The following is a 13,790-nucleotide window of genomic DNA, read 5'->3' on the forward strand; positions in this document are numbered from 1 at the left end:
AGTAGTGTTATTTTCAAACCCACTGCACTCTTGTTTGTGCTTCTGTTGTGCTAATATAAATATACAAATAAATACATCCCCTCAAGCAGTATTTTATTTTTTGAATTGGCCTTTGATGACTCCCTTTTTTTTTTCCTTTTTAAGCTGGAGGCCTTTTTTTCTGCATGAAGGATATAGGCTCTCGGCTTGTCTGTGGTCAGGAGACAGTTCCTCTTTTAATACTATCTCAAGAGGTTCAGCACTCAGCAGTCAGGTCCACAATATATCAAACTACCTCTCCGTGCAAATACATGCCAGACTTTGAAACAACACAGTCCACAGACAAACACGTACTCATTTCACTCTCTCTGGGTCTTTCAAACACTAACCGCAATAGGAATCATATTTATTTGACCTGTCTGTAGATGTCGAATGTGTATGTGCGTTAAGCTGTAATCAGTTCTGTAGTCCAAAGTATCCATGTTTTTGTTTGCCCACAGGGAAGGCACTTCATAGTTTTACCGTGAAAGGCTCGTGCAAGTGCTTTGCCCCATTTCGACTCATAAAAACTAGTGAAGTGAGTATTATGGCTTTCTACAGGGGAGCAGCATGCGATGACCTCAGAGCAAGTCAATGATCAAAGTGTGTAGAGAGAACTCTACAGGAATCTGTCAACACTGAAACAGGATTTCCTTATTATGTATCAGCTATTCTTCTAAGCTACCTTAAACCTCAATTATTTGAGTTATTTTCATCCTGAAGACCACACCCACTGGATGAAAAATTTGGGAATGATTTAAATTTTGCTAAAAACATTCATTATGAAACTCTAGAATGGAGACACTGTTTTGTTTTCACAGATGTATATATAATCAACCAAATTTTCTCAATGAAAAAGAAAATCTTGACAACACAGTTATTTTCAGTCATTTGTGAGAGCAAATTGAAGCAAGCTTCAAGCTTTTTCAATATGGTCTTATTACATTTTGTGAGGCAGGTGTAATACTTCTCCCCTCATTTTAAGAAAAATGACTCATATTCTCTCTGATATTACTGAGCACGCATGAAGTCAATGACACATATTTTTGGTAAATTGGTGAGTGGTGAGTAAACTTTTTTTGTCCATTTGTTCATTTTGTTGTTTGTTTGCTGACGTCATTAAAGACTACACACAAGAATTTGAACTAACTGAAAATGTAACTGTTTTGTGTTAAGATTACTTGAATATTTACTCTTAGCAGCTGGATCCAAATTCACCTGTACAGTCCTGTTGAGTTTACTAACACAGTTTGAACCTACAGTGCAACATTGTATTTTGTGCAGGATTTACTGAGCCTTCCCTGATTGCCAATGAATACATGTCTTTAATGGCTTTTATTTATGTTCTGTTACAAGTGAAATTGTGATCTTAGACGCATAAACAACTCCTCTACTCTTCCTCCTCTTTTGTTGTGAACAAAGCCTGGTCACTGGCGTACTCAGGTGGGATCGTATGTTAATTATAAGAGTGTGTAAGGTTGTGATATGAGATGTAGAAACCTGCCTCCCGCTAGGTCTCCATTTATTTCTGGGCTTCCTGTTAGTGTGGTCAGCACAACCGTTGCTCTGAATTCTGGGTAAACATTGTGGTGTCACCACTGGCCTGGGGAGGCCATGTGTCAGAGATTTCTCTCTGTCTCAAACTATAGAGCAAGTACACACACATACACATACACACGCACACGCACACGCGATATGAAAGACAAAACAATGAATAAAGGTGCATTTCATTATATGTTCTTTTGATGTCAACAGAGATTAGTCTAGTTTATTATTTTCAAAGAGGGAGAAAAAAATGTACGCAACAAAAAGCAAATCTTTTTTTTTTTTTTTTTTTACACTAGTGATTATTAAATTTGTACAACCATTCAGTCTGCATTACATAAAGAAATAATTCTACATCTTTGTTTCTTTCGTATTTTTGGTTCTCTGAATTATACATACAAATAACAAATACAGGAACTTTTTTCACAATGCATATAATCTGGGCTGGAGGAAAGCCTTTCAGGTTATCAGGTGTGACCATATGTCTGCGAATGTGACAGGTGTGTCAATTTGTGTCTGTGTGTGTGTTTGTGTCTTTGTGTGTGTGTGTGTGTGTGTGTGTGTGTGTGTGTGTGTATAAACTAACCAATTGCCCGAGACTTATAACACACCCAAAAGAAGTTTGTAGTCTTAGGGATAGACCTGACTACAAGAATTAATGCATCAAACACAAGCAGGCAACCAAAAAAGCCTGTCCCTTCCTGAATCCTTTATCTGTTTTCTTTCTTTCTTTCTTTCTTTCTTTCTTTCTTTCTTTCTTTCTGTTTCTCTCTCCCTCTCTCTCTCTCTGTCTAAACTTGGAAGAATCATGGTCACACCACCATTTCGTCATCCGTCTTGGTTTGAGTCGTACCCTTCTCATCATTAGCTGCCCATGGGCTTTTTTTCCTCATTGTATTTTTTCTTTTTTCCACTAAAAAGTCTTCATTAAATGTACTGTATTTCATACAATTTATACAAATATATGTAGAGTTCATCTCCTCATGTCGTTCACAGCTCAAGGAAGTCCCTGTCTCACAGGAACATAAGGGGGAAAGGTTTGGGGAGGAAGGTGTCTATTTCTGATGCAGTGACGACCACCACCACGTTTCAGCTTGGTGTCCATGCTTTTTTTCAACAATGGCCTCTGTACACAAAATGGAGGATAAGGTCATGACATCACCATATGGTCAAGCTTCATGAATCAAGGAAAAATAGGAAAAGTTTCTCTGTCTCTCTCTCTCTCTCTCTCTTCCTCTTTTTCTTTGCTTTGCTCTCTCTCTCTCTCTCTCTCTCTCTCTCTCTCTCTCTCTCTCCATCTCTCTGTCTTGCCCTCTGTCAGGAGGTTATGAGCTGCAGTTAGTTGGAGCATTCTGGAGGTAATGAAGGTGAAGGGAAACTCAGATTGACACCCCGATGTTGCCTTGGGTGGGGAGTGGTAGGGGCAGGGGCCACTAGAGAGCCATTTAAAAGTCCAGGGAGGTTCAGGCTTTAGGGATTAAATAGCTTTTATGAAAGGTTGAGCTGCTTGAAGATTCCTGGGGATAGAGGGTAGTTTTGGAGGTCTGAAGTATGTGGTGGATCTAGCCCATGGCGGTCACCATACTGGAGGGATGATGAGGGGTGAAGGGCAGACTGGAGGAAGGGTGCATCGGAGTAGGCGTGGTCAGCATATGCCCGGAGTGTGAGAAGGGTGGGAAAGAGGTCATGTGACGAGAGAGGGCGGCTGGGCTAAAGGAGCTGCCTTTCTCCATCAGGCTCTTGGAGAAGTCCTCCATGCTATCATGTGACTTTTTACTCTTCTTGGATTTACTGGACATCTTCCGGTTTCGGGTCTGGATACCCTCCTTCTTCATGGTGAGTGGTCGGTTTATCTGTTGCAAAAGGAGAACAAAAGATGAGGGAAAGAGACAAGATAACAATAACCATACCTATCACAAAACACTCAACGACATTGGACATAGTGATTACGAGGTATCTGCTGGTCACATGTGATTCAAACCATTTAACAATACAATAATGATTGTATGTGGAGAGTAACCTTGCTGGACAATTTTAGAGCAATAATCAACAGAGAGACCATATGCCAACATAGAGAAAATGTCATCTGAGAGCAAATAGCACTCATATGGATGAAGGCATCACAAGAAAGGTACATCAAAATACTATATCATCTTTCTGAACAGAGCTTTTTTGGCAGTGAGGAAGAGTCTGGGCCAAGTGTTTTTAGTGGGTTTAGACAGAAGAGCTAGTGTGGCCAAGCTTGTGGTCAGACAGTTTCTGTTACACTGGGTGTGGAGGTTGTGACAATCATATGTAACAGAGCTTCAGAGTTGGACAAATCCGCTTGCTCCTTTCTGTGAGTGTGTGTGTGTGTGTGTGTGTGTATAAGGTTGTATCAGCACTGGGCTGAATTTAACTATCAATTCCCTTACAGCGGGCAATGCTGATGCCAGCCTTGCCAAAGAGAGAAAGCACAGACTCTGGCCAGCAAGGCAAGCTGAGTGGCACAGTTACGACAATGGATCTGTCCGCCAAGTCCTGTCACCATCACTCCATAACTCTACTCCTTAGCCACCCTCCCACCCCCTTCCCCACATGGAGCCAAAGAAGGCAGTCTAGGCTTACTGTCAAGGCCCTTGTGAGTGAGAAGCTGAGATCCTGCGTAGTGTGAGTGTGTGTGTGTGTTTGTGTGTGTGTGTGAGAGAGAGAGAGAGAGAAAGAGAGAGACAGACAGAAAGAGAGTAAGTAAGAAAGAAAGAAAGGAAGAAAGAGAGGAAGAAAGAAAGAAAGATCACAAAACACTACAGCACTAAATGTGTAAATAAATGTTTCATTTCTTCAGGGCTTGCCAGAGTACTGTCTCATATCTTAGCTCTCTAGGTGCAAGAGAGAAGCCCTGCCTCACAGCTGTGGTTTCCCTGTACTGAGGTGTGAATGTTTGTGTGTGTGTCTGTGTCTGTGTCCATGTGTCCGTGTGTGTGCATGTGTGCATGTGTGAGTCTGTCTCTGTGCATATGTGTAGGTCTGTGTTTTCTTCAGTGCACATTGATGTGCTAAAACACACCTAAGGTTGGTTGGCCTTCGCTGTTTGATGTCTAACCCAGAGTATCACACTCTCCCACTGACCATCTGAGAAAACACATTCACGTACATTTCACATCTCACACACATGAGCAAACCACTACACTCACACCACATACTTTGTTCCAGTGTGCGCAATATAGCCTCGGAATGACCACAAGTAAGTATACACACAGACACACACACACACATACACACAGACACACACACACACACACACACACAGACAAAAGCAGTGAGAGGCACAAGAGACATGGACAAATTTTGGATTTTGGTTTCATAGTCAGATAACTAGTGACCTAAAAGCACTATGAGAGTGGGATGTGTAATGCACATGGGCAGGTTAGTAGACAGATTGCAGGGATAAAGATTTGTCTAACTGTACCACGCAAGACGTGGAATTTCTTTCAAAGAAAATCACTCTTCACCAGAGTGGATTTTATTCTACACAAACTCATTTTGCAATTACCAGAGCTCTGGGTCACTACAGATGATAATGTGTATGGGGAAAAACATTGTTATTTTTTTCTGGAGTCTTAAAAAACTAGCCAAGAGCAACACAGGGAAATGATTTAACAGAGTACACTAGTATGTCAGCATAAGAGCACAATGTGAGTGCTGCTCTCTAGCAATAATGTTATGGGATATTATTATTAGATTAGATCAGATGTAAATATTATGTGACAAATATTAAGTAGGCAATGATATTTTCAATTAAATATGTAATAATTATACTTATGTCAGTAATAATCAAGAAATAAATAATTTAACAAGTTATGTACTTTAGTGTTTACTCAGAAAGGCATTTATTGCTGCATTTCAGCAATACTGAAGAGATAAAATGATAACCTCTTTTTTGCTGGCTGAAGCCTGCCTTTTCCCACAGCAAACAATTTGCAAATAAGACAGTTTAATATGCAATGGGCAGTTTACATGGACACACAAATTTGTCTAACAAAAAAAACAAAAAAAATATATATATATGTATATATGTGTGTGTGTGTGTGTGTGTGTAGAAAGAAAGAAAGAAAGAAAGAAAGAAAGAAAGAAAGAAAGCAAGAACATTTCTAATGGATACGCTTGGCAATTGTAATGCTGAAAAGAATGGCACATATCTAATCAGAAACGCAAAGAGAGCTGTGTAGCTTACATTGTGCAGTTTGTAGTACAGTCCGCATGCGTTGCAGACGGGGTCACCGTTAGCGTTCCTCCGCCACAGCGTCGTTGTGGTCGTTTGACAGTTAGCACATGAGGTCCCCGCTCTCCTGGCCGCAGACTGGAGAGAAAAGGGAGGAGGGACATGTCAATCATACATAAGAATTTCCAATCGGTCTGCATATCCCCTTTCAGTGACATGAACAAACATTCTAGTGCTTTTTAATTTAGGCCTCAATTCCGATGCGTTGAAATGTGAAGTTTTTTTTTTGTTTGTTTTGTTTTTTTTTTCTTAAACGAAGAAAAGAAGACTAAAAATACTACTAGAGTCTTGACTGGGCTAAAAATAGTGCCGTGTGCACATGCCCTCCCAAATCTAAATATTTGCAGAGAACATAAAAGAAGAAGCTTAAATAGCGACCATTACAGCTGATGAAATTTCCCCGTTTAAGGGTGAAGAGCACTGCTTGAACAGAAAGGCCATTTCTGTCCAAAGTGGACCTGTGTTTAAACATGGCCTTGACAGTTTATTCAATTAAGCCCAACCAAGCCTTCAGTCACATCATTTGTCATAACGGACGGTAAATGCTGGGTTTAATTTTTTTCCTCATAAACTATAGTTTACTTTCAAATGGTTTCGTTTTCAGCGTTATCAATTTAATCTCAGTGTCTGCACGTTTCACAGTACTGATGAATTGAAAAAAATGAAAAGAAAAGGTACAGATGTATGAAGTAGCAGAAAAAGGTGGTGAGAGAGGGGCAAATAAGCCGTGCAAGCGGAGCAGAGAAATGTTATGTAGCTAGGGTTTAAACGCGAACGGAGTAGTAATTAACTGGCTGCCTGATGTGAGGGCTGGTACGACTGACATTGATGTTCTAATCCGTTACAGTTAATCGATGGGTTTCTGGACTTCGAAGCTCAACATTATTTGAAAAAGTTTAGGGGAGAAAGCGTGAAATTCGACCGTTCACTTGCTTTAGGAATCACTATTTTATCATTTAAGTTCTCGAATCTTAAGTTATTTACGTGAACTGTTGCTTTCTATTTCTATTCTGTTCTGCTCTCTCTGATTCTTTCTCACTTGACTAAGCTTCACATGCGAAGTGACTGTCCGAGCAAAGGGCATAACAATCTCGTATCGTGACTCTTGAGTCGTCGCTGCTGTTTGTGCGCATTTCGCTCGCACCCCACTTGCCTTCATGTTTAGGCTGGGGAATCGAGCGATGTTATTGGAGGGCGACTTATCAGCAGCGGTCAGATATCCTGCTGCCTTTTCCTGGGAAGTCGGGTTTTCACATTAGAGAGAGAGAGCGAGAGAGAGTGTGTGTGTGTGTGTGTGGGGGGGGGGGGGGGGGGGGGGTCAGGCCTCTGCCAAAATTTCTACGCTCTGGCCATTTCCCTGTCTGGAAAGCTATGCCTGAGTGTCGAACCCAGGGGGCGGGGGGTGACCCAGGATTTCAACTTCCGAACGATGGGAAGCGAATAGCAAAACGACCACTCTTCTGAGTTCACCGTCTACTGTATCAACGGGGTAAATAGTCCATTGTCTTGGATATGCCTCGATCCCTACAACTTTACTTTCGCTAGATAGAAATCATTGCATAGAAAATATTATTATTAAAAACTGTTATGAATCAAATTGCTTTGCTTTTATTTGAACTTTTTTTCGGGGGAGGGGTTCAATTGTGACATGCGTGGGAATTAGCGCGATGGATTACAGGGATAAAGAAAAAAAGCACATGTTACATAAACAAAAACAACAAAATTAATAATAATAATAATAATAATAATAATAATAATAATAATAATAATAATAACAACTAGAATTTTAGCTAAAAGAAATGAGACCTGCGCTTGGCGAGTCAATTTCCTGCAGCTAAAACTTCTTCCTGGGTAGAGAAAGAGAGAGACGGGAGTGTCATCAATACAGCGAGCAAGGGATACATACCAGCCTCCGTTTGGGCTTGATGAGAGGGCGATTCTGCCCATTCATCTTGTGGTAAAGACCGCAGGCGTTACACAAATAGTGACCGGTGCCGTCCCGCCGCCAAAGTGGGGTCGATGTGGCTCCGCAGTTAACGCACTCTCTACCTTCTGTAGGCACAAACACATACATACACATGTAGGATTCTGTGATATAAAGGCCCTACTAAGCTCACAGTGTACCATATCAACCGTCTTGCACATCTTCGTTTCGCTGTCAAACACCTGCATAAACAAAGCTAAAACGATATTAATATGAGCAGATCACTTGAGTTTGTAATAAATCCACATTAACATGACCCACGGGACAAATTCTAAAAATAAATGAGTAAATACAAAGCTACACAAACAGTAGCCTATTCGTATCGATAATGCTAACAACAAAGCAAAGGTCAGTACCATGCTAAAAATGCACTTTGGTGTGTGTTAAAACACCTTCTTTTGTGGTTAATACTACTGCTGCTACTACTACCAAAAATAATAATAATAATAATAATAATAATAATAATAATATTTAATAATATTATTATTATTATTATTATTATAACAGTAAAAATATTTTATCTTAACATGTATGTCAAGTGAAGGATATGCTGTCAGTAGCTGTCAGCTATTTATAACCGTGTTAAAGTGACATCACAGTAGGCTACACATAAACCAATGTGCCGTAAACTAACGTAGTTGTCGTATGTGAACAAATAGATCTTATCAGGTCATCAAACATAACGGGCTAAAAATATTGCTTTTGAAATACAAGCTAAGTCATTCAGAAAGTAAATCTTTTCAGCTGGACAGGGGGTTATGACATTTCAATCTATTGTCGGTTTCCTCTTTCAAACAGCATCCCGATTTACAAAATGTAATAATAATAATAGTAATAATAATCATTATTATTATTATAACAAGAATAACAACAACAACAACAATAATAATAACAACAACAATAATAATAATAATAATAATAATAATAATAATAATAATAATAATAATGATAATAATGTTCAGTGTATTGCCTAGATGGACCGTTGTGTTGAAGTGGCCTAATTCAGCCTGTGTAATCTGCTCTCTTTGCGTAATTAAAACAGCGCTACGTTTGACTGGCACCTTTTCTTTTTGACTGACAGGTGAAAGGCGCGCGCCTCACAAGCTCACTGACCCGCGCCTCCGGTCACACCACGAAAACGAAAAACAACCTAACCGGGCAGCCTCCCCCGACGCCTCAGGATTTTCAGCGCAGATCTGCGAAGCACAAACTCTCTCCCTCTCCCTCTCTGTCTCGCTCTCGTGCTCTCTCGCTCGCTCGATCTCTCTCTCTCTCTGTCTGCGCCATTCAGCCTGCACAAACTTCCACAAAAACTACACCCTATGATGCGTATTCTCGGTGATGTGGCAGACATGCAGGGAGTTCTGCAAACAGAAGCGCTAGTTTCATCAATCAAAGAGTTTTCTTTCATTTTACTTTCACAGGGAAATCAATGGCGCTTACGTTATTTTTGCTCGGGTCGTTATGATGGACGTTCTAATGTATTTATGTACCGCTACAGCACCGTTTGCATAAAAAGTTGCTCTAGGTTTTGACTGGCAACACGCAATTCAGCCTGACTACGGAGCAGTAGGTTTGGGACTCGGCCGCACAATGATCAAGCGAGGATTGAGGGAAAAAAACACTGATTGACCTACGGCTTGATGTGTGAAACTCCAGTATAACGTGGTCAATTAATTTATAGGGAACATCAAATAAGGATTTTTCCCTTGTGTTTCAACAAATGCGTTAGCCTTTAACATGACATATACATATATGTGTGTGTGTGTGTGTGTGTGTCTGGTCTGTGTGTGTGTGTGTGTATATATATATATATACACACACACACACACATATATATATATATATATATACACACACACACACACACATATGTATAAAGCATGGTGTGCTAAAACAGCGAAATGATCTTTTAAATAATTTTACTGTTTGGATAATATTCTGTCGCTGCAGCCGGAGCCGTGGTGCGCGAGCTTATTCGTTATTCCCGGCGTTCCAGGGCGCATCCGGACTCTATCAAAGTTTCTGTGCTGAGTAAACAATGCAACTGTCGCGTGCAGCAGTCTGAAAATAATTGGATTAGCTTAAACATATAAACGCTCGGGAGAGATGGCCATGCACTGAGAAGCACAGAGAATCGAGCTCTGAGGCAAAAAAGAAAGTATATAACGCCCGGAAACACATTCAGTAGTCTGGACTCGTCTGGAAATTATTGTGCGATGTGTAATAATTTAATTAATTCCTCTCTGAAACTACACAACTCTGAGTATAATATTTGCAAATGCGCTTATCCGACAAAAAGTCTATTGTACTCAAGGGTGAGCTAGACTAATACATTTTGTGCGTCCTCCGAACCACTGAAATTATATTTGGTATTGTAATAATAATAATAATAATAATAATAATAATAATAATAATAATAATAATACCAAAGTGTACTGATAATATGTTGGTAATACTGAAGGAAAGACTGGGGGTTGAATAAATGCTCCACCACAGACAACATAATCTCATGTCCTCCTTACGGTGTTTTGACCATTACCAACCCTCCACCCCCACCCCCCTTCAGTTTTCATTTGTATTTAATATGCTACACTTTCAATGTCACCATCACCATAATAAACTCTACTAAAGCTCTACTTCAATAATTCTTCTTTTTCCATCTAATAACCCACAGATCAATTGAAACCCACTCTTCAGGTTCATTGAAACTCATTGAGCTTTGATGTGGATTTAGCTCATCTTTTTTTGAGACTGGCTCTGGTGCTTGCGGGAAGGTCCAGGCCCCAAATTCAATGCCCACAGTGTGGCTCAACCTGGGAGGCTGTTTGAGAGAGGAAAGTGAACAGAATGGCTTTAAAGTGCACAATGCTGGTGTGCTCTGGGTAAAGAGACCAAATAAGGCCAGTGTTTGCAATGTTCTGCACTGTGGTTCATTAAGATAAATCAAAGAGGGTAATAAAGCACATGCCTACCTGAAGAGGACCTTGTTTTTGGTCTCGTTTTGGAACCATAAGTAGAAGAAGACCCACCTATCAGGCTACTTGGTGGGAAGATGCCCGGCCCATAATCGGACACATAGGATGGGTAAGTGGCGATGGGGTGATGAGCGGAGGAGGCTCCCGCTCCAATAGTGGCCATACTTCGGCTATGGGCCGATTCCAGCTTCATGCTTTCAGCTAGAGACACCTGGTACTTAATGCACTCTTTCTCCTCCTGCCTGACGGATGAGCCAGAGCCCGGTGTGGAGATAGCCGGGTCAGGAGACACGTCTTTGGGTGGAGTTGGGGGAAAGGTGAAGAGGTGGGGGCTGGAGTGGCCAGCTGACAGTGAAGAGGATGATGAGGCAGGGGGGTAGACGGACAATGCCCCAGGGGAGCCATGGTGCAGGGGGTTCTTGGGGAAAGGGCCGAGGTTCCAAGGGGATGTACTGTGGTGCGGCCCGATGCCTTTACTACCATCCAGCCAGGGGAGAGAACTATGCAGTAAAGACGGCCGACACACTTGACTACCTGTGAACAAACATGACAGCAGAAAGACAGAGAAACATAAAAACATTCAGTTAGGGTGGCAAATGAGAGAGATTATGGTTTTTAACCACAGTTTCAGTTTAGCAAGTTTTCCAATAACAAAATGATGATATGATAGATAAAGCATAAGGTCATGCTAGTGGTTATATAATCAGATAATAAGATCAAGGGTTTAAATATAATTAAATATTTTTATGCGAGTAAAGAAAATATATGCAAATTTGACACTGTAACAATGATAAACAACAAACCTAACGATTAGGATCCTTTTTTAATGAATTTGACCCAATTTTAACACTCACAAATATTTTTAATCCGAGGATCGGTCACACTTAAATTATCGCACTCACCACATCTACTTGAACTAAATGTTGCTCATTTATACGTCTACACACGTGTTGCTCTGAGGGAGCTGCGTATCGCATGTTTTAAAACATTTATCAAGTGATTTCGTCTTAATTATTTCATTCAGATTTTCACTACAAAGGTATCCACATCTGTCGAGAAAACGACCCCGTTTTGCTTCACACTTGAAAAAGTGTGATTTTGTGAATAGAATAGAATTTGAAACCTCACGTCGGGCCTACAAATGAAGGATGTGGTAGTTTCGATGGCGCTGGGAAAGCTCACAATAGACAGAAGTTAAGTTTGAATCACTATCAAGTAGCACCCGAAAGGCAGTTCATCGGTCTCCTCACTATCTCTGTCTCGATACTGCTAATATTAAGACGTTTTAGCGGAGAAGGTTCAAAAGAGAAACAAGGTCACACTTCACTATTTCGCTCAGGAAGTAGTCAATAAATTCAAGCAATTGCTCTTCCGCACTCTTATTTTCCTGCTGAGAACAGTGCTGTGCAATTACGCAGGTAATTTACACAATAACAAAAATGATTTACTGTTGATTTACTTTAATGTAAAAATTACTGCGTACTTAAAAATGTTACTGTCAAACTGAATCACCTCAACTCTAAACCAGTCCGACCAAGATTTTATCGGGGCCACAACTCTGTTAATTTGAATCCGTTTAACGTCTTATTGCGTGTAATACTTAAGAAAAAAAAATGTAAATAAGCAGAAATTCTATGGGATTCAAATTCTCATTGCCGTGTTGTTTTAAATATTTTTGTCGCAGCGAGAAGGCAAATCACGTCTAAGTAACTCAGATTCGAATAGATTCGTAAAGATTCTTTAGATAAAAAAATCATGAAAAGTCATAAGCAGCAACAACAGAACACTAGAAGGTTATGAAACCATTGACTCGGCCAAAAGGTAAGCCGCACATAAACTAGAGCGCGCTGACTTGCAGAAGTGTCAGTCGTATTTTTGATATGACCAAATCATCCGCACTCAGAGTGACTCAAAGCCAAATATACCTAGACACTGTACACATTTCGGAGCAAAAAAATCCCAGTCATACACAACATTTTGTGAACTAGAGGTTGCAGTGTCATTTGGCAACTGAAATGAATGCATGTCTTTTTGGAGTTTGACACGATGCTTACTGTGAGGTGGTGGTGGGTATCTCTGCACTGCCCGGACCGTGTTCCCATAGTACGGATGGCTGCTCTGTCCGTCGATATTAAACAATACATCCACATCGTCTGCGAGGGGATACTGCGATGGGTCCATGTAGGAGTGACCCAGTCCCGGGTGGTGCGACTCGGGATGCTGACCATTTATTACCGGGTGGTGGTGGGTCATCCAGCGAGGCTGGTCCGCACTTACTTCCATCGCTTTTAGCAAACGTTCATACACTCACGAGAAAGCCGATACAACACAAGACGAAAGTATAGGGAAAAAAACAAGATCAGTCCAAAATTCCTGCTCTGTTTAATCCACACGTTTCTTCTGGTAGTTTGCAATTCACCTCCGATCACCTGTTGATGAATAAAACAAATATTTACTTTTTGCTCCGTCCCGTAGATAGATTTATTTATAGCATCTGAAAACCAAAATGTCTCTCCCTAATTGTCGTCAATACGAACAGGCGAATTTAATAAATAAACACGATAGCTGAACTGTCACGTACATTTAAAAATCGTTGGTTTCGATATGTCAGTAATAAGTCCAAAGACACGTCCCGCACATGTTCAACTTCCGAAAGTTTTTCTCCTCTCTAACTTTCAGTGATGTTGAAACAACTGAACAAGTAGTAGAAGAATACAAGGCCAGAGCTGGGTTTCTCTGGATAGCTTTCTGCACACTGACTCCAACCGAAGTTACACTCACTGATCAAATCTCTGTTTATGCGCAGTGGTAGCCCTCTCCTCTTACTCTTGCTTTCCTCCCTCCCTCTTGCTCTCTCTAGCTCTCTCTCTCTCTCTCTCTCTCTCTCTAGCTCGCTGTTTTTTTTACAGTGAAGGCATTCTTTTAGGATGGCGCCAGGCAGCTCAATGCTCGCAGACAGCTGTGGCGCGACGCAACTTAAGGAGGGTCTGTCGGTGTCATCAGC

At 40.8% G+C, this 13,790-nt stretch overlaps 1 protein-coding gene across 3 annotated transcripts; it reads right to left on the reverse strand.

Moving 5' to 3' along the window:
- Nucleotides 1–3,125: 3,125 nt before the first annotated feature.
- gata3 (GATA binding protein 3) lies at nucleotides 3,126–13,069 on the reverse strand. 3 transcript variants are annotated; one of them, XM_030777369.1, is made up of 5 exons: nucleotides 12,841–13,069; nucleotides 10,784–11,320; nucleotides 7,731–7,873; nucleotides 5,777–5,902; nucleotides 3,126–3,416 (listed from the first exon to the last, which is right to left on the reverse strand). In XM_030777369.1, the coding sequence occupies exons 1-5, from the start codon at nucleotides 13,067–13,069 to the stop codon at nucleotides 3,126–3,128; spliced, it is 1,326 nt and encodes a 441-aa protein (XP_030633229.1). The 3 variants fall into 3 exon arrangements, with proteins under 3 accessions (XP_030633229.1, XP_030633221.1, XP_030633212.1); XM_030777361.1 differs by having other exon boundaries at nucleotides 7,731–7,876; XM_030777352.1 differs by having other exon boundaries at nucleotides 7,731–7,876; nucleotides 10,784–11,326; nucleotides 12,835–13,069.
- Between the last annotated feature and the right edge of the window lie 721 nt (nucleotides 13,070–13,790).

Source organism: Chanos chanos, chromosome 1, assembly GCF_902362185.1.
Source record: "Chanos chanos chromosome 1, fChaCha1.1, whole genome shotgun sequence".
In the NCBI taxonomy this organism is placed as follows: domain Eukaryota; kingdom Metazoa; phylum Chordata; class Actinopteri; order Gonorynchiformes; family Chanidae; genus Chanos; species Chanos chanos.